At 38.4% G+C, this 25,077-nt stretch overlaps 1 protein-coding gene across 6 annotated transcripts in view; it reads left to right on the top strand.

Annotated features, from left to right (window-relative positions):
- RAPGEF2 (Rap guanine nucleotide exchange factor 2) overlaps positions 1–24,798 on the top strand; it is a 189,099-nt gene extending 164,301 nt beyond the window's left edge. For 4 of the 6 annotated variants that reach the window (XM_060778766.2, XM_060778767.2, XM_060778772.2 and 1 more), the window contains 13 exons: positions 2,092–2,249; positions 5,434–5,674; positions 5,807–6,190; positions 8,213–8,424; positions 8,563–8,686; positions 10,911–10,934; positions 11,951–12,174; positions 13,703–13,882; positions 16,052–16,204; positions 16,631–16,856; positions 18,310–18,869; positions 21,476–21,784; positions 22,858–24,798. In XM_060778766.2, the coding sequence (XP_060634749.2) occupies positions 2,092–2,249; positions 5,434–5,674; positions 5,807–6,190; positions 8,213–8,424; positions 8,563–8,686; positions 10,911–10,934; positions 11,951–12,174; positions 13,703–13,882; positions 16,052–16,204; positions 16,631–16,856; positions 18,310–18,869; positions 21,476–21,784; positions 22,858–22,883 (2,821 nt within the window). In that variant the 3' untranslated portion in view covers positions 22,884–24,798. The remainder of the gene's footprint in view (positions 1–2,091; positions 2,250–5,433; positions 5,675–5,806; positions 6,191–8,212; positions 8,425–8,562; positions 8,687–10,910; positions 10,935–11,950; positions 12,175–13,702; positions 13,883–16,051; positions 16,205–16,630; positions 16,857–18,309; positions 18,870–21,475; positions 21,785–22,857) is intronic. The other 2 variants (XM_060778769.2, XM_060778768.2) reach the window with 2 other exon arrangements.
- The last annotated feature ends 279 nt before the right edge of the window (positions 24,799–25,077 follow it).

Raw genomic sequence — 25,077 nt, forward strand, 5'->3', positions numbered from 1 at the left:
TCATGCATTTTGATGGGTTTTGCTCAGGGAGCTGTTTAGGTAAGCATAAGAAAAAAAATACTTGTATTCAGCTGGTATAATCCATGTGGTAAATTAGAGTAGTATATCACACTGAACGTTATAGGCTACAATCCAGAAACCCATTATGACAAATTTTATATATCCAAAACCTGATATAGCACATTGACTGACACTTCACTTTACAGTGTAAATATTCTACTCAGATATAAAATTTTAAAAGCAGTAATGCGCGTGACATTATTTTATTATGAGACTCATAGGTGCTCTCTGGATTGTGGCCATGGACATCTTGATTTGTTGCCATTGTTTCCCCAGTATACCTAGAATGTGGTTTCCTTTGGTTTTCAATTATGTAGTCTAGTATATGGTGATTATTCAGTTCCCTTTCCTTGTTGTTAGGGTACTCAAAATGGATGTAGCTAAGAACAGATTCTAATGATGTACTTGCTTTTGACAGATTCTTTAAATAATTAAATAAAAACTATAGAAGCAGAAGAATTTTTTATTGTGTCAGAAGCAATTTGAGAAATTGCAAGTCACTTCTGATGTGAGAGCATTTCCTGTCTGCAGAGACGTTGTCCAGGGGATGCTCAAATGTGTTACCATCCTGTAGGAGGCTTCTCTCATGTCACCGCATGGGAACTTGGAGCTGAAAGACGGGAGCTACCCTGTCTCGCGGATTTGAACCGCTGACCTTCAGGTCAGCAGTTCAGCTGGCACAAGTCTTTAACCCATTGTGCCACCGCGGCTCCTAGCAGAAGAAAGATTTGCAGATACATCTTTGCCACCTTTAATTACTAATATAGAAAAGGAGATGGTGGTTACATGACTGTTTCATATTTTAATTTATATTGTGGTGGTTGACAATGTTTTTTTTAAATATATATATATTGGGTTTCTGTATCTCTAATTTCACCTAATATTTTCAAGTGTCCTGTTGATTTTTAAAATGCTATGACTAATTCAGAATTAAATTTATTTGCAATATATTATTATTCAATATTTATCACAAAATAAAGCAATTGTAGTTAATTAAATGTGCAGGAGGAGTTTTGGTGGCTGCTGTGACCTTAGATGTTGTATGATAAATAAATTTGAACATAAACCCACTACCTATATGCTGTAATGGCTTAAGATTCACTATGCTAGAAATATAACAATGATTTAGTAAACCTATAATTAACTTGTTTTACTTCGGTTCTTAAACATAATTTGGAAAATAAACTTAATGCTCTTAGTAAGCATTAAATCTGAGCACAGAAATGATGCAAAGTGAAGAAAGATGCAGCTTTTTTTCTTGAAAGCTATAATGTTGTCACAGACATTTGCATATCTTGAATATAAACCTCCTGAGCATTATAGTATCATCATTGATACCTAGTGTACTGATGCCAGTTCATTTGTTACCATAATAGTGAATATACCTTTGTTAAATATTCATGTTAGTTCATTTCCCAAAACTATTTTATTTATAAATACAGTAGATTCACTTATCTGGCACCCATAGGTGCTGGATAATTGTAGTTTCTGGTTGTTTGAGAGTTTCTCTTAAAAATAGACCAAGCTGATGTTATACCTGATCGGTAAAGTCTGTATTGACTTGATAGTAATATTGCAATAAAGTAGTTAAAAGAAAATTAAGACTAAGGCAAATTTAACTTCATGTAACACTGTTTTACTGTATTATAAAAAGAGCTTTATGAATGCAGTAGGCAATTTCATTTCAGTTTTTAAAAAAACAAAAAACAAAAACAGGTTGCTTGCAAGTTTCTGTTCTTGAATTCCGGTAAACTGAGAATCTAATTCATCTGTAATGTTTGTTGGTATAAATATGTAGAGATGTGTTAGTCACTTCTCTGTAAAGTAGGAAATTCCAGTTTTTCTAGATGAGGGTACAGACTGCTTGCCCTCCAGATGGCCTTGAAGTCCATCTCCCATCAATCAATGTCACTATCTTTCAGGATTGTCAGGGTCAGAGTGTAAGAACATCAGCAGGTTCACATGCTCTCCACCTCTGCTGTAGATAGTATAAAACCTAAATGGTTTTTTCATTTCACCCCACCAATATAGTGATATTGGAATTGGACAGTCTCAGGATGACAGCATTGTAGGGTTGAGGCAATCCAAGCACATTCCTCCCGCTCTACCTGTCAGTGGGACACTCTCTTCAAGCAATCCTGACTTACTGCAGTCACATCATCGCATCTTAGATTTCAACACAACACCAGGTGAGCATCAGGTTTTCATAAGTACCCTTAGAACCATCTCATATTTTGTGAATGGCTGGTAAAACAGAACTATAAAAAACAGGTGCACCTTGTATTCGATTGAGAATAATGCGAAATTGCTACTTTATAATTACAGAACTGGCTTTTGAGAAGTATGGGTGAGAAAAAGGCACATGTGCCACAATGATAATCAGACATGTGCTCAAATACAGCATGCAACTTGAGATGACTCTTGGTTTAGTTTGATAATACTTGTTTGTATTTCCAGATTTTAGATGTCTAAATGCATTTCATATTTAAATCTTGTCTTTATATTTATATTTAATCTGCTGAAGAAAACTGATAAATATGCGACATTGTCACAGTCCCTGTACAGACAGAAAAAATGTTGTACTTGTTTTGGATTCACATGTTAAAGCAGGGGTCCTCAAACTAAGGCCCGGGGGCCGAATGCAGCCCTCCAAGGCCATTTACCCGGCCCTTGCTCAAGGTTAACCTAAGTCTGAAACAGCTTGAAAGCACACAACAACAACAATAACAACAACAACAATCCTATCTCATCAGCCAAAAGCAAGACAACACTTCCCATTGAAATACTAATAAGTTTATATTTGTTAAAATTGTTCTTCATTTTAATTATTGTATTGTTTTTAAGTGTTTTTGCACTACAAATAAGATATGTGCAGTGTGCATAGGAATTCATTCATGTTTTTTTTTTCAAATAATAATCCGGCCCTCCAACAGTTTGAGGGACTATGATCTGGCCCTCTGTTTAAAAAGTTTGAGGACCCCTGTGTTAAAGGATGGGGGGATGAGGAATATCGGACTGTCTCCATGTGTGCATCCATCACATGTTGCTCATTGCATTGTAGTTTTTTGATGTCCCTAGAATAAAATTGTAGTGGAAGAACAGGCAAAGCAAGATAAAGGTAATTCATTAAAAAAAATGGGGGGAAATGCATGCCTTAGGGCATACCTGATAGGATAAGGAAATAATGTGTGCAGTAAAGAGTGAATTGCAAAGTGGATTAGAGAGAGTTAAGTGACCGACAGGGAAATATAAGTACTCAGTGTATACAGTGTATAAATAAGGGCATGGAAGATGGCTGGGAAGAGATGATCAGAAGCAGAACATGTCAGTTGTAAAAGCTAGTAAACAACAGATAAAGTAGGAACATAGATATGTTATATTGCTTTGGTGCTGACTACATACTAGTATACATTTTAGTGATATTTATTTTTGAATGCTCTTTTCTGCTTTAACATACAATGCTTCCTTAAGACATTTAAAGCAATGTTGGTGTTAGCTGTAATATATATGTTAAACTTCAGAAAACACAAGAGTCTAAATTGTTTTGTTGTGATTTCAGATTGTGCTAAAGATGGGGATCTGGGAGGCATTCAGGAAATGGGATGCAGTGGAGCAGAAATAAAGCAGCTTGTCAAAATTGCTGTTCCCTATAGCCTGGAGGAATAGAGTAAAGCTTAGGGAGAACCTTTAACCACTTGCTGAGTTAGGTAGATTTATAAATCAATGGGATATTCATAGCAAGAGGGACAGTTGCTTAAATTTGGACTAAATTCTTTCTGTGAATGGAAAAATAAAACACTAAATATCTTTAGGTGCAGTCATGTATATTGCATGTCTACAATTCCAATATAATCTTACATAAAAGCTGCTGGATGTCAAATTTCAAAGATAATCTGTGCTTGATTTTTAAATATCACAGCAAAGTTGTCAGAAGAATTGTCATGCATCTGGAACTGGGTGAGAGGTGATGAGAGATTATAGAAATGGAAGTACTTTGATAATATGTCTATAGAAGTGTGTGGGAAGGGAAAGATATGGTATGTAAGTAGGGGCAAAAAAATCAAAGAGGTGAAGTGTGGGTTTATATTTTCTGCATTGTGTTGATTCTGTGATTTGAGTTTATTTATCAGTACATAAAATTGCTAGAAGACACAGGCCCAAAAGACTGAAACTCTGTGGTCTTCATACAACCTGGTGACCCCAGTCACATAAGATGACTTGACCAGCTAGGAAAACCTGTCAGTTTCATTTCAGCAAAGTAGTGGTAAAATATATGGTTTTAAAGTTTGCAAATACTTTTGATTGACTTATCTGCCTTTCTCTCCCCTCTCATTCACATACACACATGTATATATGAGAAGGGGGTTGAATTTGTATTCAGTACATGAGGAATATATTCTTAACGGAGGGTACTACTTGCATACTTGATTTTTCCAACCTTTCCATCTGAGAAAATAATAGGATGGCGCCTAGAGTCTTCTTCACATCTCATCCATCTTCCTGACTAACTTGAGGAAAAATATAGTTGCCCAACATTGGCCACTAGAAATAACTTAGCTCATGTTTTAACACCTGAGAAGCTTGCTTGTTGAGTTTGTACTTGACCATTCATTATAAATGAATGCAGTTGAGGTGTTTTTTCCAAACTGCAGGGGAGGCGGTCTCTCTGAGCCTAAGCATTTGTTCATGTATATAGCACTAAATCAGTGGTTCTCAACCTGTGGGTCCCCAGATGTTTTGGCCTTCAACTCCCAGAAATCCTAACAAGTGGTAAACTGGCTGGAATTTCTGGGAGTTGAAGGCCAAAACACCTGGGGACCCACAGGTTCAGAACCACTGCACTAAATCATGTTGTAGCCTTATGTGTAAACATGTTTAGTTTCTGTATATAGATGTAACACTATATAGTAGTTTTATCATTTCATATATGAACCACAAGTTTCTGCATTCGCCTTCCAATATATGTCTGAATATATGTTGAGTAAAAGCAGAATGAGGAGGAGAGGGTGAAGCTGATAAACCCAAGCCTTGCTGCTTCTTCGTACAGTTTATTGCTGCTTCTTCGTACAGTCAGTATGTATCAAAATAGATTGCACGAATAATTTGCTTGTTGGGCAAAAGCATGAAGTAGCCTATAAAGATTTGTGAATCAAAGTAAGTACATTTATTCTACTTTTATCTTTCCTGGAAATGTTTTCTGTTCTTGGACCAGAAAAACTGTGATACACTAAAAAGAGAATAGTGGATGGCATCTGAGCAAGAAAAAAAAATATCAGGAAATTTGGAAAGGCATCCGAAGTGTGTATGTGTTTTCCAACTACAGCTGATTCTGATATTGCTTATGTAACAACGCTGCTTTTTTTCTCCTTACAGATTTACCAGACCAGGTTCTGCGGGTTTTTAAAGCAGATCAGCAAAGCCGCTACATTATGATCAGTAAAGATACAACTGCAAAGGAAGTGGTCATTCAAGCAATTCGAGAGTTTGCCCTCACTACTACCCCTGATGCTTATTCTTTATGCGAAGTCTCAGTCACTCCAGAAGGTGTCATCAAGCAGCGGAGACTTCCAGATCAGCTCTCTAAACTAGCTGACCGAATACAACTTAGTGGAAGGTAAGTGCACATCATCATCCATGTTAGGTTATAAATGAAGATACTTAGTAAATAGAGTGAAGGGTTGTTTCAAAGCCAGCTATGTCCTTATGAAAAATATGAATTGATTTCTGGGAAACTTGTTTTTTTCAGGTATTATCTGAAAAATAACATGGAGACAGAAACGTTATGTTCAGATGAGGACGCTCAGGAATTGCTGAGAGAGAGCCAGATTTCACTACTACAACTCAGCACTGTTGAGGTGGCAACCCAGCTTTCAATGCGTAACTTTGAACTGTTCCGCAACATTGAGCCTACGGAGTATATAGATGACTTGTTTAAACTGAAATCAAAATCTAGCTGTACTAATTTGAAAAAGTTTGAAGAATTAATAAACCAAGAAACCTTTTGGGTAGCGTCTGAGATTCTGCGAGAAACCAACCAACTGAAAAGAATGAAGATAATTAAGCACTTCATTAAGATAGCATTGCACTGCAGGGAATGCAAGAACTTCAACTCCATGTTTGCAATAATAAGGTAGGCAAGACTATAATTCTTTCCTGCAATTCCACATAAGTTTTAATAAGGAATAGTGTGCAAAGTGATGCTTCATGAAAAAAATATACTAGATAATAAGAAGGAGTACTGTTTATGCCCATTACTTTCATCAGTTTTGTAGCCAGTAGGCAAAATGATTGTAATTTACTGTGTTAATATAAACAGTGAAACTTTATCAAATGTTTATCAAAATCGTCAGCAATCTAAGGCATTACTGGGCTGTGTGACAATGCTCTGATACAAAATCTTTAATGAGCGAAGAAATCTGATAACTGTTGTGAAGGATCATGTAAAAATTTGTTAGCTGATCTGAAACAATTAATTTTATGATTGCCTAATTCAAGGATTTGAGTTGCCTATCAGCTTGAAGATACTGGCTGTTGCTGAATGACAGCTATCTAGGACTTGGACAATAGAGGGCTTTTATCCTCAATATCACTGCAGCATCTAAATGAGAAGAGCTAGTCAATGCCTCTTCTAAACCTCTGGTAATAACATGCTCCCTTTGCTAGTACACCAAAGGAATGACTCATAGCATTTTACAGCTGCAGTTCCTGAATAGACTTCAGTGTGCTACTCATTGCGATTCTTCCATCTGGCAGTAACAAATGCTTACTGATGATCATTGCAACATCTTTGTACCCCAAATGGCCCTTGTTTATAAATGTGTCGATTGCCTCCATGTTGCTTTGAAAGCAATGCCGTAATATGTCTGAGTGTTCTTTAGTAGAAAAAAGAACGGAATGTCACTGCTACCATACTCTTTTGTTCACTCTTTAGTTCACAAATACTGTTTGCACATGCAGCCCATACAAAATCCATATTTTAAAGATACCTTTTGGACATGAGAGCTTTTATCTATTAGCACCGAGGTTTCAACCAACTGGAATTTATTTATTTATTTCTTATTTCACGAAACTTCATATAAGAGTGCACATTCGGGGTGCTGGGCCTACCTTTTAAATGAACACGGTTTAAAATAAATAAACATTTCAAGCCCAGCCTACTTGAGGGACCGTATCTCCTCCTACCAGCCCACTAGCGCCCTGAGATCATCAGGAGAGGCCCTTCTCTCAGTCCCACCATTGTCACAAATGCCGTTGGTGGGCATGAGAGAGAGGGGGCCTTTTAGGTGGTGACCCACGGCTCTGGAGCTCCCTTCCTAGAGAGGTGTGATCGGCCCCCTCCTTGCTGGCCTTTCAATCTCAAATTCAGATCTTGTGGAGTCAGACCTTCTGAGATGAATGATAATAGGCAAGTACCAGTTAGTGGCCAGAAATACCTACCTCTTGAATGATTTATTGGACCTGGCCATGTGACATGGCCTAATGAAAATTGAGTCTTTTTTAGGATCTTGGAAAACCTGTTTTACAAATAACCTCAGTGGCTGGAGTTTAGGGAATTTTAGTGGTATATGATGTAAGTTATTAATTTATTCTTCATGGTTTATGGCTTAGGTCCGTGATGGTGAACCTATGACACACGTGTCAGCACTGACACACATGGCTATTTTTGATGACACGCGGCCACATGCGGCCGCATACAGAGAAGTACACCTTATAAGAGCCAATCTAATTTCATCCTTAAATCGTAAAAGACTCTACAAATTTAACATCTACATGTTTGAGCATTGTTCACTCCATAACTCAGCATGGAATATAATATACATTTTTCTTATTTAAACTACAAATATTACAAAATTATGTTGTTTTTTTCTCGAAGTTGACACCCCACCCAAGTTATGCTCAGGTTTTTGGCAAATTTTGACAAACCAAGCTCAAAAGGTTGCCCATCACTGGCTTAGGTAATTGAGCATTTGTGTTAGTTGTTTTATGATGTCTTGTTGAATGTGTATTTTTTGTAATTTCTGTTTTTTAACTACTGTACGCCACTTTGAGTCCCACCCATGAGGGAAATGTGGGAGAAAAATGAATAAATAATAATAATAAGACTAATAATAAGACCATCTTTAATCACCTTTAAATCTTTTAAACTCATTAGCGGCCTGAACTTAGCTCCCGTTGCAAGACTACGTACTACTTGGGAAAAACTTCCAAGCAAATATGAAAAATTATTTCAAGATCTTCAGGATTTGTTTGATCCATCTAGGAACATGGCAAAATATCGCAATGTATTGAACAGCCAAAACCTACAGCCCCCAATTATTCCACTGTTCCCTGTAATAAAAAAGGACCTTACATTCCTTCATGAAGGTAAATGAAAAATATTTCAAGTTTTTATCCTGTATTGGGTATTTAGACTTGATACTGCATAAACAGTATTGGATCTAATATATTTTTATTAAGAGCAGAATTCTCTAGTTATTACCTGTAATTTTTTCACTCATCTAGGAAATGACTCAAAAGTAGAAGGTTTGGTTAATTTTGAGAAACTACGAATGATTGCTAAAGAGATTCGTCATGTGGGTCGAATGGCTTCTGTTAACATGGATCCTGCATTAATGTTCAGGACTAGGTGAGTTGTTTTAAGCAATAGCAGTGCATGTAAAATTCATAATAAAATACAACTATGATATCAGCCTATTGAAGTTACATTAGTTTACTCTGACAGATAGTTTACTCTGGTACTACTGCTGACATGCTAAGTATTCTGAATTCAAAAATAAGTGTATGTGTAATATTGGAAAATAATACATTGTCATAATTGTCTTATTCAGTTGGCTACATGATACGTGGCAGTGGTCAAATATTCTCAGATATGTCATTCTGACACAGTCAGTAGAATTTTCAACAGTCAGTATATGAGATTCTTTGCATCTATCATCTTGATTTTCACATTGGATCTCCTAGTGTACATGGTAAATTATCATCGCACAATCTAAATTCAGCTCTCATAGGCTGGCAATGTGGTTCATTCTTTTCTCATTATATCATTATTGTAACCCATTTGGCACAAGAAACTAATCTGTACTGAGCAACTAGACTATCTATTATTTTACATAAGATTTTCTTCCAAACATTGGTGTGATCCTTGCATATAAATGCACTGCTAACACACAACTTCTTCAATGTGTATATCCATATATCATCCTTGCTTTCATTACAAAGCCTAAAAGTATGTACACGTAGCATCCTTGTAACCAAAATTATTTGGGTTGCAGTATTGACCCAAATGGATTATCACTGTGTTACTTTTTAAATTATAATGAGTTCAAAAACTTTTTGAGAATGTTTCAAAGATACATTTAAATCATGGTCACACTTCTCTGGAATGCAGCAATTGTTTCACATCTTTGAGTTTAAAGTTACTTCAGGAGCTCAGAATAAATGTGCTTCTTATAGAGGAAATATCGCCACTGTGCAGGGCTATGAAAACCATTCCTGTAATGTTTCCTCACACAAGCAGGGCAGTTTGATACTGCCATATGAAGTCTCTGAAAACTGTCCAGCAAAACTTGCCTAACTTTTTCACCAATCTACCCTTCAAGAAAGGAAGACTGGAAGAAGGTTTTGTACAGTTTTAGCTGGAGATGCTTTGAAATGCCCCAAAATTAAAGACAGAAGCTAGACTTACATGACAAATCATTTTTTTCCAAAAAAAAATAAATCAAATTTCCTTTCCTGGGTTAGGCAGTACAGGTAGATGTCTATCTCTTGGATAGTTTACATTAATTGTTTTAAGGGTTATGAAGGTAGAGGGAATTTAATAAACATTTAATTGCTTGCTATTTGTTTCTTGAATACAGGTAATTGTAAATGCATTTGAATTAAATCTTTTAAAACATTTAAATCAGGCATAGGCCAACTTTTTTTGCCTCCGGACCACATTGGGGGCCAGGCTGGGAGAGCCGGGCTTGGAGGGAGGGGAACCATTCATATGCTGGGCAGAACAGGCCTGCGAGAGGCAGAATCAGGAGGAGGCAGGGCAGGACTTGGGTCATCCTCAGGTTGTCCTCCCAGCATAAGGACGGGACTGCTTGCCCCATCCTTATTCCAGGAGGAAGGTGGGACATGCAACGACTGCCCCAATCCTCCCCCTGATCTTTCTTCTCCAATCCTTGGGCTGTCCTCTTGGCATTATGCCAGGAGGGGGGCAAGACAGGCGGTAGCTGAGAGTGCTCCAGAGGACTCTCAGCCACCACATGCCTTCCTTGAGCTATTCTCCAGGCATAAGGATTGGGCTCACTCTCTCCTTATGCCAGGAGGAGGATGAGGCACATGATGGCTGAGAGTGCTACAGAGGACTCTGCTGTTATGTGCCTTCCTTCCCTGGTTTTTTGGCATAAAGATGTGGTGGGCCACTGTGTCCTTATGCCAGGAGGACAGGGAAAATGGGGAGGGCCTGAGGTAAGCATCCAGGGACTGTATCCGACCACCATGCCTTCGTTTGCCCATGCGTGATTTAAATGTTTCTCTATTTGGTGTACTGTGTGGCATGTGACAACTGAGTGCTTGAATGTTTCTAAAAGGAATATATATTATGGGAAGTTCAGAGGAGCAGAATGTATTGCAAGGTTTAGAGTACCATCATGTGCTAAAGGTCTAGTTAAACAAATGTGAATTGAGCTTGATGTGAAATACGCTTTAATCCTAATATCGTACTCTATACTGTGCTGACTTGGAGAAGGCTGTTCTGGGCTTTCTGGTACTGCTTGTCTGATCTTTTCCTTCTAAGCTTATAATCTTTCTCTGTCTCTTCTTTAAATCCATGCTTCAATGCTTATGGCTCTCACTTGCAGGAAGAAGAAGTGGAGGAGTCTGGGGTAAGTGGTTGGAGAGAACATATGCGGACCTCCATTCTTTTCTGAATTGTATCCTACTTGCTTCCCCCTTTTGTTAACCCCTTTTTACTTGCATCATATTTAATCCTAGTGTTGCTTTTGCTTGAAGTCATAAATCCAAGAGCTGTGAAACCTTATAGAAATGCTAGCTTTGAGATTACTCATTTTCATCTATCAGCCTGTAACTACCTTGTATGAACCAGTCATAGGAGAAAATAGTCAAATGAAATTGCATGATGGTGGTTCAGATAGAAATTGGATATACATTTATAGTTGTTAAATTAATAAAACCATCTAAATCTATTTGTATTCTATATTTAATTACATGTTTTTTACAGCTCAACTAACTACATCTTCTTTCTACAAACCAGCCTTCATTTTTGCTGTTAACAAATTGGAAGCAAAATATCTCCCAAACAGAAAAAAAAACATTTAGATTTGCATGCTATTTTCTCATTAACTAATAGAGTTTTAACAAGTCCTGTTCAGCTGGGGGCCATGGGTGAGAATAAAAATATAAATAAGATTTTTGATATGTCATAAGTGGAATTAATATTTTAATAGATGTATCCAAAATTATACAAAGAGCCTTTTCTGCTATGTTTTTAAGTGTAGCTGATTTTAAAATTCTTTGAAGTTTGGTTGGAATCCCTTGTTGCTACATGAGCCAGAATTAATGATCTTCTCTTTCAAATACCCAGCCAACTGTTAGAAAAATGGCTTTGCCATTTTTACAGAGATAAAAGACTTCCATGTTTTCTGCAGTTTAGATCTCAGGGACATCATTTAATAGATACATACATGCCATTACAGCTGGGTTTGATATTATTATTGATTTTCTCCTTTTCTCTGTTTTGGCTGTATAACTTACTTGACTGAGGCATGTAAGCTTTGCTATAGATTGATATTCATGCAGACCTTTACATGGTTCAAGTTCATTGAAGAATGTGGTGATGGGCAATGCTTATGTGATCATTATGTGTCTTCCTTCTTCCCAGGTCTCTCAGTCAAGGCAGTACAAATGCAGCAGTACTAGATGTTGCACAGACAGGTGGACACAAAAAGCGGGTTCGGCGCAGTTCCTTCCTCAATGCCAAAAAGCTATATGAAGATGCCCAGATGGCTCGTAAAGTCAAGCAGTATCTCTCTAATTTAGACCTGGAGATGGATGAAGAGAGCCTCCAGGCCCTCTCTCTGCAATGTGAACCAGCCAGCAATACATGTGAGCATTTTCCCTTTCATTTAAATAAATCAGTATAGAATTGCCACAGAAATACTTGTTTATGCTTGTCTTCTTTTGATACTTTTTGACTGCAGAGGAGTATTTGTGTCAATGAGCGACTCAAGATTTGTTATAGTTCTTTAGACAAAGCCAAGAGAGGCCTTAATCGATTAGCAAAAAGGGAAATGATAATAAGCAGGCTGTATTATATTTCCCTTCTTGAAGGTTAATCAAGGCCTTTCTTGGCCTCATCTAAAGATTTATAACATATCTGAGGTTATTTATGCCTCTCAATTTCTTATTTTGGACAGACATAAACAAATGGCTTCTCCACTGCTAGTTAAAATGGCATATTAGTAGTTTGTGATAATGTATTGCATAGGACTTAAAGTTTAAAAAGATAAAGGTTTTAGGAGGAGGAGGAGGATGTTACATTACACAAAATGAACATTTTAAACTTCTCTGGGACTTCTGAATTCAGACTGACAGAGCTTTGGAGCATAATACTCCTGATCTCATGATCGTGGAAAAAAACAAAGTATGGATCGTCAATGTTGCAATCCCAGGTGACAGCAGAATTGACAAGAAGCAACTGGAAAAGCTTACACAATAAGATTGAACTGCAAGGACTCTGGCAAAGGTGGTCCCAGTGGTGATCGGCACACTGGGTACAGTGCCTGAAGACCTTGGCCCACACTTAAAAACAATCAGCAGTGACAAAATTACCATCTGTCAGCTGCAAAAGGCCACCCTACTCAGATCTGCACTCATTATTTGTCAATACAGCACACAGTCCTAGGCTCTTGGGAAGTGTCCAACGTGTGACAAAAGCCAGCATAGTGATCTTGTTTGCTATGTACTAATCTTGTTGTGTAGCAAATAATAACACTACTTTATTGATATACTGCCCTATCTCCCCAAAAGGACTCGGGGTGGTTTACAACAAAAGTAACAGAGTGGCAAACATTCGATGCCATAACGAACAAACAACAAATCAACTGGAGCCGCGGTGGACTGGTAGAGGGCAATGACAAGGCCCTCATGGGCCCAGCCTGGAGAGTGCTTCATTTGCCCAGTAACTTTTAAAATAGATACTGATAAAACTTATTAATGTCTGAAGAAATGGATTGCATTCCACAAATGTTTAGGCCACTTAAGAATTCATTTGTTTGTACCTGGCATTTTACAAACAAGGCAACAACAAAACAATTCCCTACTCTTAGGTTTATGGTTTGAATAAGATGTCACAGAAAAGGAGATGGCAGTGTGGAAGGAGATTAAGTCCAGCAGCAGATACTCCCTCTTCTCTCTGTGTCACAGGGGCAGTGGCAGTTGGGATTGAGGCAGGACTTTTCATCCACTATGTGTTAAGTTTTAGTACAAAGCCTTTCTTGCCACAAGACAGTTGGTTTTGTTGACAGAGATTAACAGGGTGTTCACTCTATATGTATTTAATATAAAATTCAAGGACTTCCATACAGTGTTGATAATAATCTTAATACAATGTAAATTCTACTTTTTTCTCCAGTACCTAAGACTCCAGGGGACAAGCGGTCTGGAAAGCCTGAAACATCTCCAGTTGCGCATAGGTCAGCAATCCAGCAAAAAGTGCAGCAGCAACACAAGCCAAGCCAAGCATTGCAGGTCCCTGCTGTGTCGCTTTATCCTTCACGTAAGAAAGTACCAGTCAAGGACCTCCCACCATTTGGTAAGTGCTGTGAGCTGTTCTGCCTTGTAGAAAAAATCCTTGATGTTGTTCAACAAAATCTCAAAAACGTTTTCAAAGATACTTTTATTAAACAATTGACTGAAGTTAAGTATTTTATTTTCACAATAAAGGATTAACACTTGGCAAAGTGGAAAAAAGCAGGCTTTCCTACATTTTTATTACTGCATTGCCTTGATTGAACAAGTGCTAACAGAATCAGTGTTGGCGATCAAGCATTATTTGCGATAATTGTCAAGCAATGCGAAAATGAAAATATATTTCAAGGCACCTGGTTTGAAGTAGATGAAATTAGGCTGTGGCCTAATAAAATTGATATATCCAAATATTTGTTAAGTGCAATCATATTCAAAATTCTAAATTATGAATATTTTCTCGTTATTATAGTTTTTAAACATTATTCATAACTGGCAGTAAAACCACGGTAAATGCTGGAGGTCAGAAACTAATTTTGATGTGGGGCAAGAACATAGGTAAACTGCCAGAGGGTCCCCCAAGCACTCCTAATGTATTCCATATGCACCTACCTGTCCCTTTTTGCTATGCATCAGAACTTTTGCTTTGTAAATATTCAGAACCAATTGTTTTTCCCTGTTGACTCTGTGTATTTCCAGTGTGATTTCTGTATGATTACTTTGCTGGAATGATAGTATGACAACACCACGTCGCAAATATTGCTAAATGTAAAGCAAGCAGTGTCTTTGGGTTTACTGTGGTGTGAAGGAAGGATATGGAATTTCATTGCGATGGTTGCTAAAGTCATGTGCATTTGGGCTTACCTTCATCCATTTTGTGTTCTGGCTTTCGGTGGAAGCCCCAATTCATTTTGTCTGAGCCTCCCGAAATTGGGAGGTCAGGTGTTTTTTATTTATTTATTTGCTTTTGGGGTCATCCCATTATTGGCCCTGGTAGGGCCTATAGCCAAGCACTGAGTAAGGAGCGCTCCTTACTCGGTGCTTGCCTGCAGGCACCCTGAGGCTTTGAACCTACATGGCCGGGCCTCACAGGGCCTGCAGCTGAGCACCAAGTAAGGAGCTCTCCTTACTTGGCGCTCAGCTGCAGGTACCCCAGCGCTTTGGACCTACGTGCCCGACCCTGGCAGAGCCTGTAGCCGAGTGCTGAGTAAGGAGTGCTCCTTACTCAGTACTCGGCTGCAGGCACCCTAACACTTTGGGCCTACACACCTGGGCCTCACAGGGCCTGAAGCAAAGTGCTGAGTTAGGAGCTCTCCTTACTCGGCACTCAGCTGCAGGCCCTGCAAGACCGGGGTGTGTAGGCTCAAAACTTGCACCTGTAGGCCGGGGTGCCTGTAGCCGTGACTGTGGTAGGCCTACGGATGCAGGCTTTAGGCCTACATGCCTGAGCCTGGCAGGGCCTGCAGCTGAGCACTGAGTAAGGAGGTCCTGCCTGCCTTTCCTTTCGAGTCCATTTTCGTTACAGAAGGGGCCTTCGTGTTTTGTGCCATCCGAATGGATGGAACAAAATGGATACATGAATCAAATTGATGAGATAAATTTTGGGCCCATGACTATTGTTTCTGGCCTGATGCTTTTTGACTTGTCATGCTGCTCTGGCAGAGTGAAACAGCCAGTACAGGAAAGCTGGGTGTCTGCTGAAGAAAAAACAGAGAGATAAGCATTGGACTGCAGCTTGGTCCGTCTACACTCCATCGTTTACCATGAAAATCTCCCTCCACATTCTGAAGATGAGCATTTGTATTGATATCAATTTGAAACCAGTACAGACTAAGAAGACAGTCTCTGCTCTTGTTTGTATGTTTTGATTCCTTTCCACTTTAAATTAAGCACTAAACGTGCCACCAGATAAGAAGCCATGGTCTAAACTTGATTGGGAGGAAAACCATTAGTATACAACTAGTAGTATGCATAAGGACCACAAAAAAAATAATTTTGTGTATGATTGTTTTATGATGCAGGCATCAAATTGTGCCTTTGCTTTTGTAAGCCGCCCTGAGTCCCCTTCGGGGTGAGAAGGGCGGGGTAAAAGAACCCCATAAATAATAATTAAAAAAAAAATAGGTGCTTTCACTAGAAAAAAGCCACCAGGGCTCAGTGTTTTCATCCTCGTAACATTGTTATATTTAACACAATATATTTATAGAAAATTTGATGTTTTCTTTTTTTCTTGAAGGGATAAATTCCCCACAAGCTTTAAAGAAAATACTTTCGCTCTCTGAAGAAGGCAGTTTAGAGCGTCATAAGAAGCAAGCGGAGGACACTATTTCAAATGCATCGTCACAGCTGTCTTCTCCTCCCACTTCACCTCAGAGCTCTCCAAGGAAAGGTATATAAGTGCCATCAAGTGCTTTTCATCTCTCCAATGGTTTCTTCTTCAGTCATGATTAGGACGAATATAGTTAGTTGTTCTATTAAGATGCCAAAGAGTTTTGCTTTTCGGTTTCTCACAATCCAATTATGCATAAGAAATACAAAGTACTTGTTTGGAAAACACATGGAATGGTTGCTGGATTTGTCTGCAGCATATTATTGTCTTCACTTCAGCCCCATTAGATAACAGTTTGGTGACTCTGTGTTCAATTATGCATGACAGAAAGACAAACATTTCAACTTGTAGAATAGCTGAGGCATTGTATTTTATTTGTTCTTCTGATAAAAGTATAAAATCAGATTCTAGGGATTTACAGTTTCAATTTTAATACAAATGCTGGAAACTTGGTAATTAAATGATATAATTATTTTCCTTGTGCAGGTTATACTCTTGCTCCCAGTGGCACCGTGGATAACTTCTCAGACTCTGGTCACAGTGAAATTTCTTCCAGATCTAGCATTGTCAGCAATTCTTCATTTGACTCAATGCCAGTGTCACTACATGATGAAAGGAGACAGAGGCACTCCGTCAGCATTGTGGAAACTAATCTTGGAGTGGGCAGAGTTGACAGAAGAGCCATGATTGAACCGGATCAGTACAGCCTAGGGTATTTTTTTTTTGTCTGTGTAATTATGTTTTTTATTAAAAGTTTACTTCAAGGGTTTAGGTTTCCTCTTGAGAGCTTATATTAGGGATGCATCACTTTGTAACTACAATAGAATCTTGCTTAGCCAACATAAACGGGCCGGCAGAACGTTGGATAAGAGAAAATGTTGGATAATAAGGATTATGGAAAACCCTATTAAACATCAAATTATGTTATGATTTTACAAATTGAGCACCAAAATCATGTTTTACAATAAATCAACAGAAATAGTTCAACACACGGTAACATATGTAGTGAATACTGTATTTACTACAGGAGGCAGATTGCGTTGGATAATACAAAACGTTGGATGAGCATAGGTTGGATAAGTGAGAGACTAATGGCTTTAATGTGATTCAAGGTTGATGTGTCCTTTTGGTATTTAGATTCCAAATATATACGAGTAGCCTAAAGTAATAGAAATAGCAGAACATGGACTTTGCCCTGTCCAATTGGGAGCCAGGCTGTATATAAAATAGATGTGTTTTGAAAATGTCATTAGGATATTAAAAGACAGAGGTCTTCTCCACTACCATAAACAGAGTTTAAACTGTTTATTTTTAATACTGTTCATATTTAGTTTCAGTTTAATGTTTTATTGTGAGCTACTTTGAGTCTCTTTTTAGAAAGAGAAAGTGGGATAATAATAATAATAATAATAATAATAATAATAATAATAATAATAATAATCTTTATCCATGACCATCCTCCTCCTTCAAGTGTTGCATTAGCTGGAAGGCACTGAGCTTCCAGATATAAGTACCCAAGGACACTTGGGAGTAATGGGAAATGTAGGAAGAAATATGTTGTGTGCATCACTTTGTTCATGAGAGAACGGAACAATAAATGTAAATGGAGATTAACATTTATCCAGATTTCCCTTTGAAAAAATAATGTATGACAGGACTTTTGATATTGTGTTTCAGCCAATCCACAAAATTTTATTATTTATTATTTATTTACTTCATTTATATACCGCTTTTCTCAGCCCTCAGGCGATTCAAGTTTCCACACAACTTTGACCACAGTTGTGGTTCTTTGAATATGTTTTAATGGATTTTAACTGTGATTTTTAAAATACTGTTTATATTTAATTCTGTTTTAATGTTTGCATATTTGTATATTTTAAATTGTATGTCAATACTTTTATGTTGAGCTGCTTTGAGTCTCCTTCGCAAGAGATAAAGCAGGATATAAATAAATATAATAATAACTATAATTATAATTATTGAGGAATGAGATGAAGGAAAACACTATAGGTTTGTGTACATTCCTTGTAGAGAAGTTAAATTTAAAATTTAACTTCTACTTGCGGCAAAATCATGAACGCCACACTGTTCCTTTAGTATTCTAGTTGCCAGTGCTTATATACATTGTAATATATATTGTTTTCATTATTTTCATTTCGTTGTAGCTCCTATGCACCACTGTCAGAGAACAGAGGCCTGTATGCTGGGGCGACCATGCTCTCTTCTCCCAGTACAGAGGAACTATCCCAGGATCAGGGAGATCGAGCATCACTTGATGCGGCAGATAGTGGCCGTGGCAGTTGGACTTCTTGCTCAAGTGGTTCCCATGACAATATTCAGACAATACAGCACCAGCGAAGTTGGGAAACCCTTCCTTTTGGACATGCTCATTTCGATAGTTCAGGCGATGGGGCAGGACTATGGGCCTCAGGCAGCCACATGGACCCGATGATGTTCTCCGATCATGGCACAAAGTATGGCAGGCAGAGTCAAGGTAGGGAGGGCCTTGATCAAGCACAGTCCAGAGCAAGCTGGGCCTCCTCCACAGGCTACTGGGGAGAGGACTCTGAAGGTGATACAGGTACCATAAAACGGAGGGGTGGGAAGGATGTGTCAATTGAAGCTGAAACCAGTAGCATAACATCTCTAACAGCAGAGGACTCAAGGCCAGTTCCCATGTCAGCTCATATAGCTGTGTCAACAAGTAATACAAAGGGTCTTCTTGGTAAGTTTAACTTTTTTACAATAAAGTATTTGCTCTTCATATGCATTTATTTTTCAAATATTTTTTCCATTTTTTTCTTTTTAAAGCAAAACATAAAGTCATTTTACAGTCTTATCTGATTTTTGCTTTTTCAGTAAAGCCATTGTGCTATGAAAAATGATGCATCCTATTTCAAAGACTCCATTATTAGGTTGATGTTTTGATAATTAAATGGTTTCATCATCATGGCAAACTCTGTATCTGTTTTCACTTTATTAATAAGTTTAAACGAGTGGTTCCCAACCTGTGGTCCGTGAACCACCAGTGGTCTGCAAGAACTAAAATATGGTCTCCGGCCTCACCTTTACTACACCATTGCAACGAGGGTGACTGGTTTCACGAATCCCTCTTATAGTGCCGAGGCTTATGAAATATGAATTTCTGTGGGTGAGCAGATGGCAACTACTGGATGACGTATGCTCTGTATCAGAAACTAGAGCTGATGTGGTCTATCCAACGCAGTTTTCTGAATCGGCACCCCAAATAACCAAACCAAATCTAAAGTTGACCAAAAACTGATTCGTAACCCTTTTGGTACTAATGTTGGACAGTGGTTCCTGTTCAAAGCAGTCCCTGGTCAAAAAAAGGTTGGGAACCACTGGTTTAGACCAATGTCCTTAAGCATGTTATTAAGAACATTATACACACTATATTTTTATGGAATGATCTGAGTAACAAATTATTTTTTCACACTTTCATGCTGCTATTGGTGGCACATGTGTGATAGTACAGCTCCCCTCATCCCCATCATTTGCTGTGTTCACTGGAGATGATGGGATTTGTCATTCAATGCAGCTGAAGGGCATACAGTTGGGAAAGGCTATATTAGAGAATAAAAGGATCTAATTAAATCTTTTTACAGAAATTAGACTATTCCAAACAACTTTAGATCATGATTTCTTAGCCACATTAGGGTTTTTTCGTATTTTACAATATTTAATAAGCAGCTAGGCCCCCAGGTGGTGCAGTGGGTTAAACCACTGAGCTGCTGAACTTGCTGGCTGAAAGGCTAGCGATTAGAATCCGGGGAGCAGGGTGAGCTCCCACTGTTAGGCCCAGCTTCTGCCAACCTAGCAGTTCAAAAACATGTGTGAGTAGATCAGTAGGTACCGCTTCAGTGAGAAGGTAACAGCGCTTCAGACAGTCATGCTGTCCACATGACCTTGGAGGTGTCTAAGCTTGCTCTTCGGCTTAGTAAGGGAAATGAACACTATTCCCTAGAGTCGGACACTTGTCAGGGGAAACCTTTACCTTTACTTTTACCTAAGCAGCTGGTCTGTTGCAGAGAGAGGTGAACGTCCACAAACCCTAATAAGTCTGTAAGGAAGGAGAAAGGTTTTTACTGGGTCTATATAGATTTAAGTAGCAATGGGACCTTCCATTTTATATGCTTTTCACAACCAACAGTGCCTGATTCCCTCAGTCTACAGATTCATAGAATTAAAGTGTGGAGGCAAGCTTCTTTCTAAAGGGACCCAGAAAACTAATGATCACTTAATTATCTGTTGCTGCAGCAACATGATAAACATTATGTAATCAAATGTAAAAGCACTTCCAGCAAATCACTAACAATTACAAATCATAATTCTCTCTTCATGCTCAAGAAGTGCATTTCAATAGGGACATTCCCCATGAGCCCCCTCTTTTGCTTACCCCAAATATTTTCCTTCTTGGGATTTAAATTCTTCATCCTTCCTCTACATTTTTCATATAACAATTACATTTTCTTAGTTTTGTTGTTTTATGAATTACCATGCATAAGAAAGGAATCAAAATACAGTACATGAAGAATGTATTCTGATTTGTTCTTTGTAATCTGAATAATGCATTTTATTATATTAAGTTGATTGGAGAAATTTAGGGAAAACATGCATTTTATCAGAATGTGAACTCGGGTCAGAAAACTCTATATCAAACAGTTGCAGCTTTAACAAATATTCAAGGGGTAAACTAGGTTAGTGCTATTTGCATTTTTTGCTAAAAGATGAAAACACTGTCATATATTGCTTCGACTGCAATGTCATCTTATCAACTGTTATTTATGAACCTAAGCTTGAGTTTCTTTTTCAAAGTGTCATCTTGTGTTGTGTGCATAATTTAGTCTCATCACAAACTGACTTCTATAATTGGATCAGGTTTTATCCAACTTCTCTGTTCGTTTCGCTTTGTTCATCTTTTGCATTTTTGCTAGTGCTTGATATTCATCTAAAAGTGATATAAGTGATGTGTGTACATCCATGTATTACGTATAACACCAATCCCTTGGTATATGTATGTAACATGGGTGTGTTGGCACAATTCAGCCAGAACAAAGCGTTTTTCGCATCTTGCTTATCTGAATGGGAAAGGTTAAAACACACTTTCTGCATTCTATCAAAATCAAAGAGATGCAAATGTTCTACCATTTGGCTGACTATACTCTGTTTTACTTATGAAACCTGACCTCTGTTGGCAGCACATCAGAGCTACCATTAATAAGATTTAATGTAGCCAAGTATAAATAGTCATAATTTCTGCAACAAATATGTGGAAAAAATAATTGCCGATGATTTGCTGTTTTTCCGCAGCTCGAAAAGAGGGTCGCTATCGTGAACCACCACCGACCCCACCTGGTTATGTAGGAATACCTATCGACTTCGCAGAAGGCGTTTCCCACCCACCCCGAAAGCCACCAGATTACAACGTAGCACTTCAGAGGTCTAGGATGGTGGCACGTTCCAGCGAAACCCCTGGTATTTCACCGCCAGCGTCCCAGCAGCAAACGCAGAGTCATTCATCTGCCAGGCCTGTGAACAAACCTCAGTGGCATAAACCAAATGAGTCAGACCCACATCTTGCTCACTATCAGTCTCAAGGGTTTTCCACAGAAGAGGATGGTAAACACGTTATCACATTTTGAAAATGAATACATTCCAAAGTGCTTTTGCATCCTGAAGAGATGGTGCAGGTGCAGGGAAGATGGTCCTACTGTTCCCAGGCTCTTAGCATATTTTACCTGCATTGTTACCTAATGGTTTCTAGTAGATAAAAAACAGCTGCTAAGATTGCTGTTTTTATGGCAAGCGTTCTAGCTTTCTCTCAAGTCTTTCAGCTGTTAACAAAGCTTATGCCATATTTTTGGATTTTTTAGTATGGTATGGTGTGTTGTTTTGTTCTCAGACTGAACTCCTGTTGAAAGAATGCTCAAGGCTTTTTCCCTTTGATCTAAAATCAAGAGGTGGTTAATTGCACAGATTGGTATGCCTAGCTGTTACAAAATGTGCTCATGTTTTGGAGATTTGGAGATTATGATTTAATACAGCCAAGTTCAGGGCTGCATATCATTACTTATAAATGTGTAAAAATTACATCCCTGCTGTGTAATTTTTTTTTTTTCCGTGTCAGGAGCGACTTGAGAAATTGCAAGTCTCTTTTGATACAAGAGAATTGGCCGTCTGCAAGGACGTTGCCCAGGGAACGCCCGGATGTGTTACCATCCTGTTGGAGGCTTCCCTGCATGAGAAGCTGGAGCTGACAGATGGGAGCTTGCGCCGCTCCCTGAATTCAAACTGCTGACCTTTCAGTCAGCAGTCCTGCCAGCACAAGGGTTTCACCCATTGTGCCACCGGGAGCTCCTTAGTAAAACAATAATTGGATGACATTAAATTGCAAATGTCAGAGCGCCATTTAACTTTGATGTATAGTGTTTAATGTAAAAGTGTAGTCCAAAATATTTGGACAGTCCAAAATCTTTGGACCGCCCAAATCGCTTTGAATGCAATTTTCCTGCTTCTTGGCAGGGAGTTGGACTAGATGGCCCACGAGGTCTCTTCCAACTCAATGATTCTATGATTTAGAAGTGTCCATGTTCAATGAAACTAAAATGGGAATGCAGAATATGTAAACACGTAAGCTATTTAGCTTTAAAGACCATGAAATTTATTTCCCTTCTGTCCTGTTATGTTTGCAGAAGATGAGCAAGTCTCTGCCGTCTAAAGAACTGGGGCTTTCTGGATCCTGAGTGAGCCAACTTAAAGGAGAGCACAAGATGATGCCCCTAGTATAGGAGCCTTGGAACTCTAAGTAAAGGATGGTGGACCTGTTTGCCTCCTTCCCTGCCTTAAAGCAGCATGGGGCTTCTTCTCTCCCTTCTCCCCCCACTCTTCTCCCCTTTGCATGTGAAATACTGTGAAGAAATCGCCCTGGCACTTTTCAAACTGCGTTGCTTGAATGCACAGTGCAGCGTCCTCCCAGCTACCACTGTCGCTGTCTGCCACATCACACAGTATCATTCCAAATTCCAAGATCAACACATCAGAATGATTAAGTCTGACTGCACTTCCCTGATGCCTGGAAGCATTTTTGTTTTGTTCTTCCTCAGATTTTAATCATGATCCCAGCACTTCACCTCGTTGGGATAATGAGATCATCTAGTTGACAAGCTACATTTGGGCCTTTAACCTATTAGGAAAAAAATATGTGTTGGAATCCTTCAAGTACACAGTGCTTGTTTGTTTGTTTACAATGCCTTTGTTGCTATTTTAAATGTTGTGTGCAGAAAGGAAGAAAAAGTTACACCTGCATAATTACAGTATTATTTTGTATCTTTTTAAGAATGGTTTGCCAGCCTGGACTACTTTTTTGGGGGTGGCGGGGGGATTGTGTGACTAAATAAAGATGGTATGACCTATAGGGAGGATTCAGCCTTTCATTGACTTTCGAGCTCCATTTTTAGTGTTCCACTCAAAGCACAGCTGATAAATTGTAGAATTTACTGCAAGTAATCAGTGGAGAAAGAAAACCTTTTGTATCCCTCTGCTGTGTCTTGAGGAATACAGGATGGTGAGTGAAAATATTTTTTTTCAATCAGAGTACAAGTTGCAACCTCACCTTTTAAAATATCTCCTTCACCCACCCCCACCCTTGTACAGTTGTTGTCACAAATAAATTATAATAACACTACAATTAATGCAATTGAGAAAACTGCTGCTAATGCAAATTCCTAATACTGATCCAAGAACCTTGTTTCTGTTGGCTTAGTATTGGAAAATTATGGACCTTTTAAAAGAGAAACAATCAGTGTAGGATCGGCCAGCCTTTGTAGTACAAACTCATTTACAACTGGACGACTTCTATGGAACACTGCATGTGTAGAGAAGGCCAATGGATAGCAATCACCTGCTCACAGCTGCTATTAACCCTTGAGGAATGACATCCCCAACCCTTATTTTTATGTTGGTTTTGCACAGACTCCGGAAAAGTGAAGGCTGCCAATCCGAGTAGTACTCAGATGTGAGGAACTGCTGGTCTTGGATTTTTTTTCTCATTGAACTCAGCTGATCATATTGATCAGTAGATAAACGTAAATAGCTTCAACTTCTAAAGATCAAATTGCAGTGTTTTTTCACTGTATTGAATAATGTCAGTGCTTTATTTAATTCTACTTTCTCCTGTAATCATGGCTTTTTGTCTACTTGCTTATATATCACATTGTCAATTATGCATTTGTAATTTTACATGTAATATGCATTTGCCAGTTTCATTATATAGGCTATGGACCTCATGTGCATATAGCAAGACAGAACAAACCTAGCTGTATCACAAGTTGCACAAATGTTATATAGGCATTAAGTAATTGTAGACCATAGGACTGCTAATCTCAGTTCACTCTGTGATGTCAAGTGCAGAATGTACAACTAACTGGTGATTTCCTCATACTTTTTGATACTACTTGTACCTGTATGTCTTTTAGAAAGACATTGGTGGAGTCTGTATCCTTTTGTATTTTTAATACAATAATTGTACATATTGGTTATATATTTTTGTTGAAAATGGTAGAAATGTACTATGTTTATGCTTCTATCCAGTTTTGTATGAAGCTGGAATATAAATAAATATAACGTTAATGATCTCTGTATTGTTCTGTGTCATCCTGTGTGTATGTTTAAGCTATGATTTGTGTGTGGGGGGGGGGGGGAGGAGGAAGACAATCACATATATAACATTTCTTTTTGGTCTTGGGGTCAAAATCCCAATATTAATGGCATCAGTAAAAGTTTAACTTATACAGTGACATTTATTTATTTATTTTGGGCATTTATATCCTGTCCTATCTCGACCTCCGCAGAGCAACTCAGGGTGGCTGACAACAAAAGCATAAATATACATCTTAGGTAAAAACAATATAAAA

The sequence above is a fragment of the Anolis sagrei genome, chromosome 5, assembly GCF_037176765.1.
Source record: "Anolis sagrei isolate rAnoSag1 chromosome 5, rAnoSag1.mat, whole genome shotgun sequence".
Taxonomy (NCBI): domain Eukaryota; kingdom Metazoa; phylum Chordata; class Lepidosauria; order Squamata; family Dactyloidae; genus Anolis; species Anolis sagrei.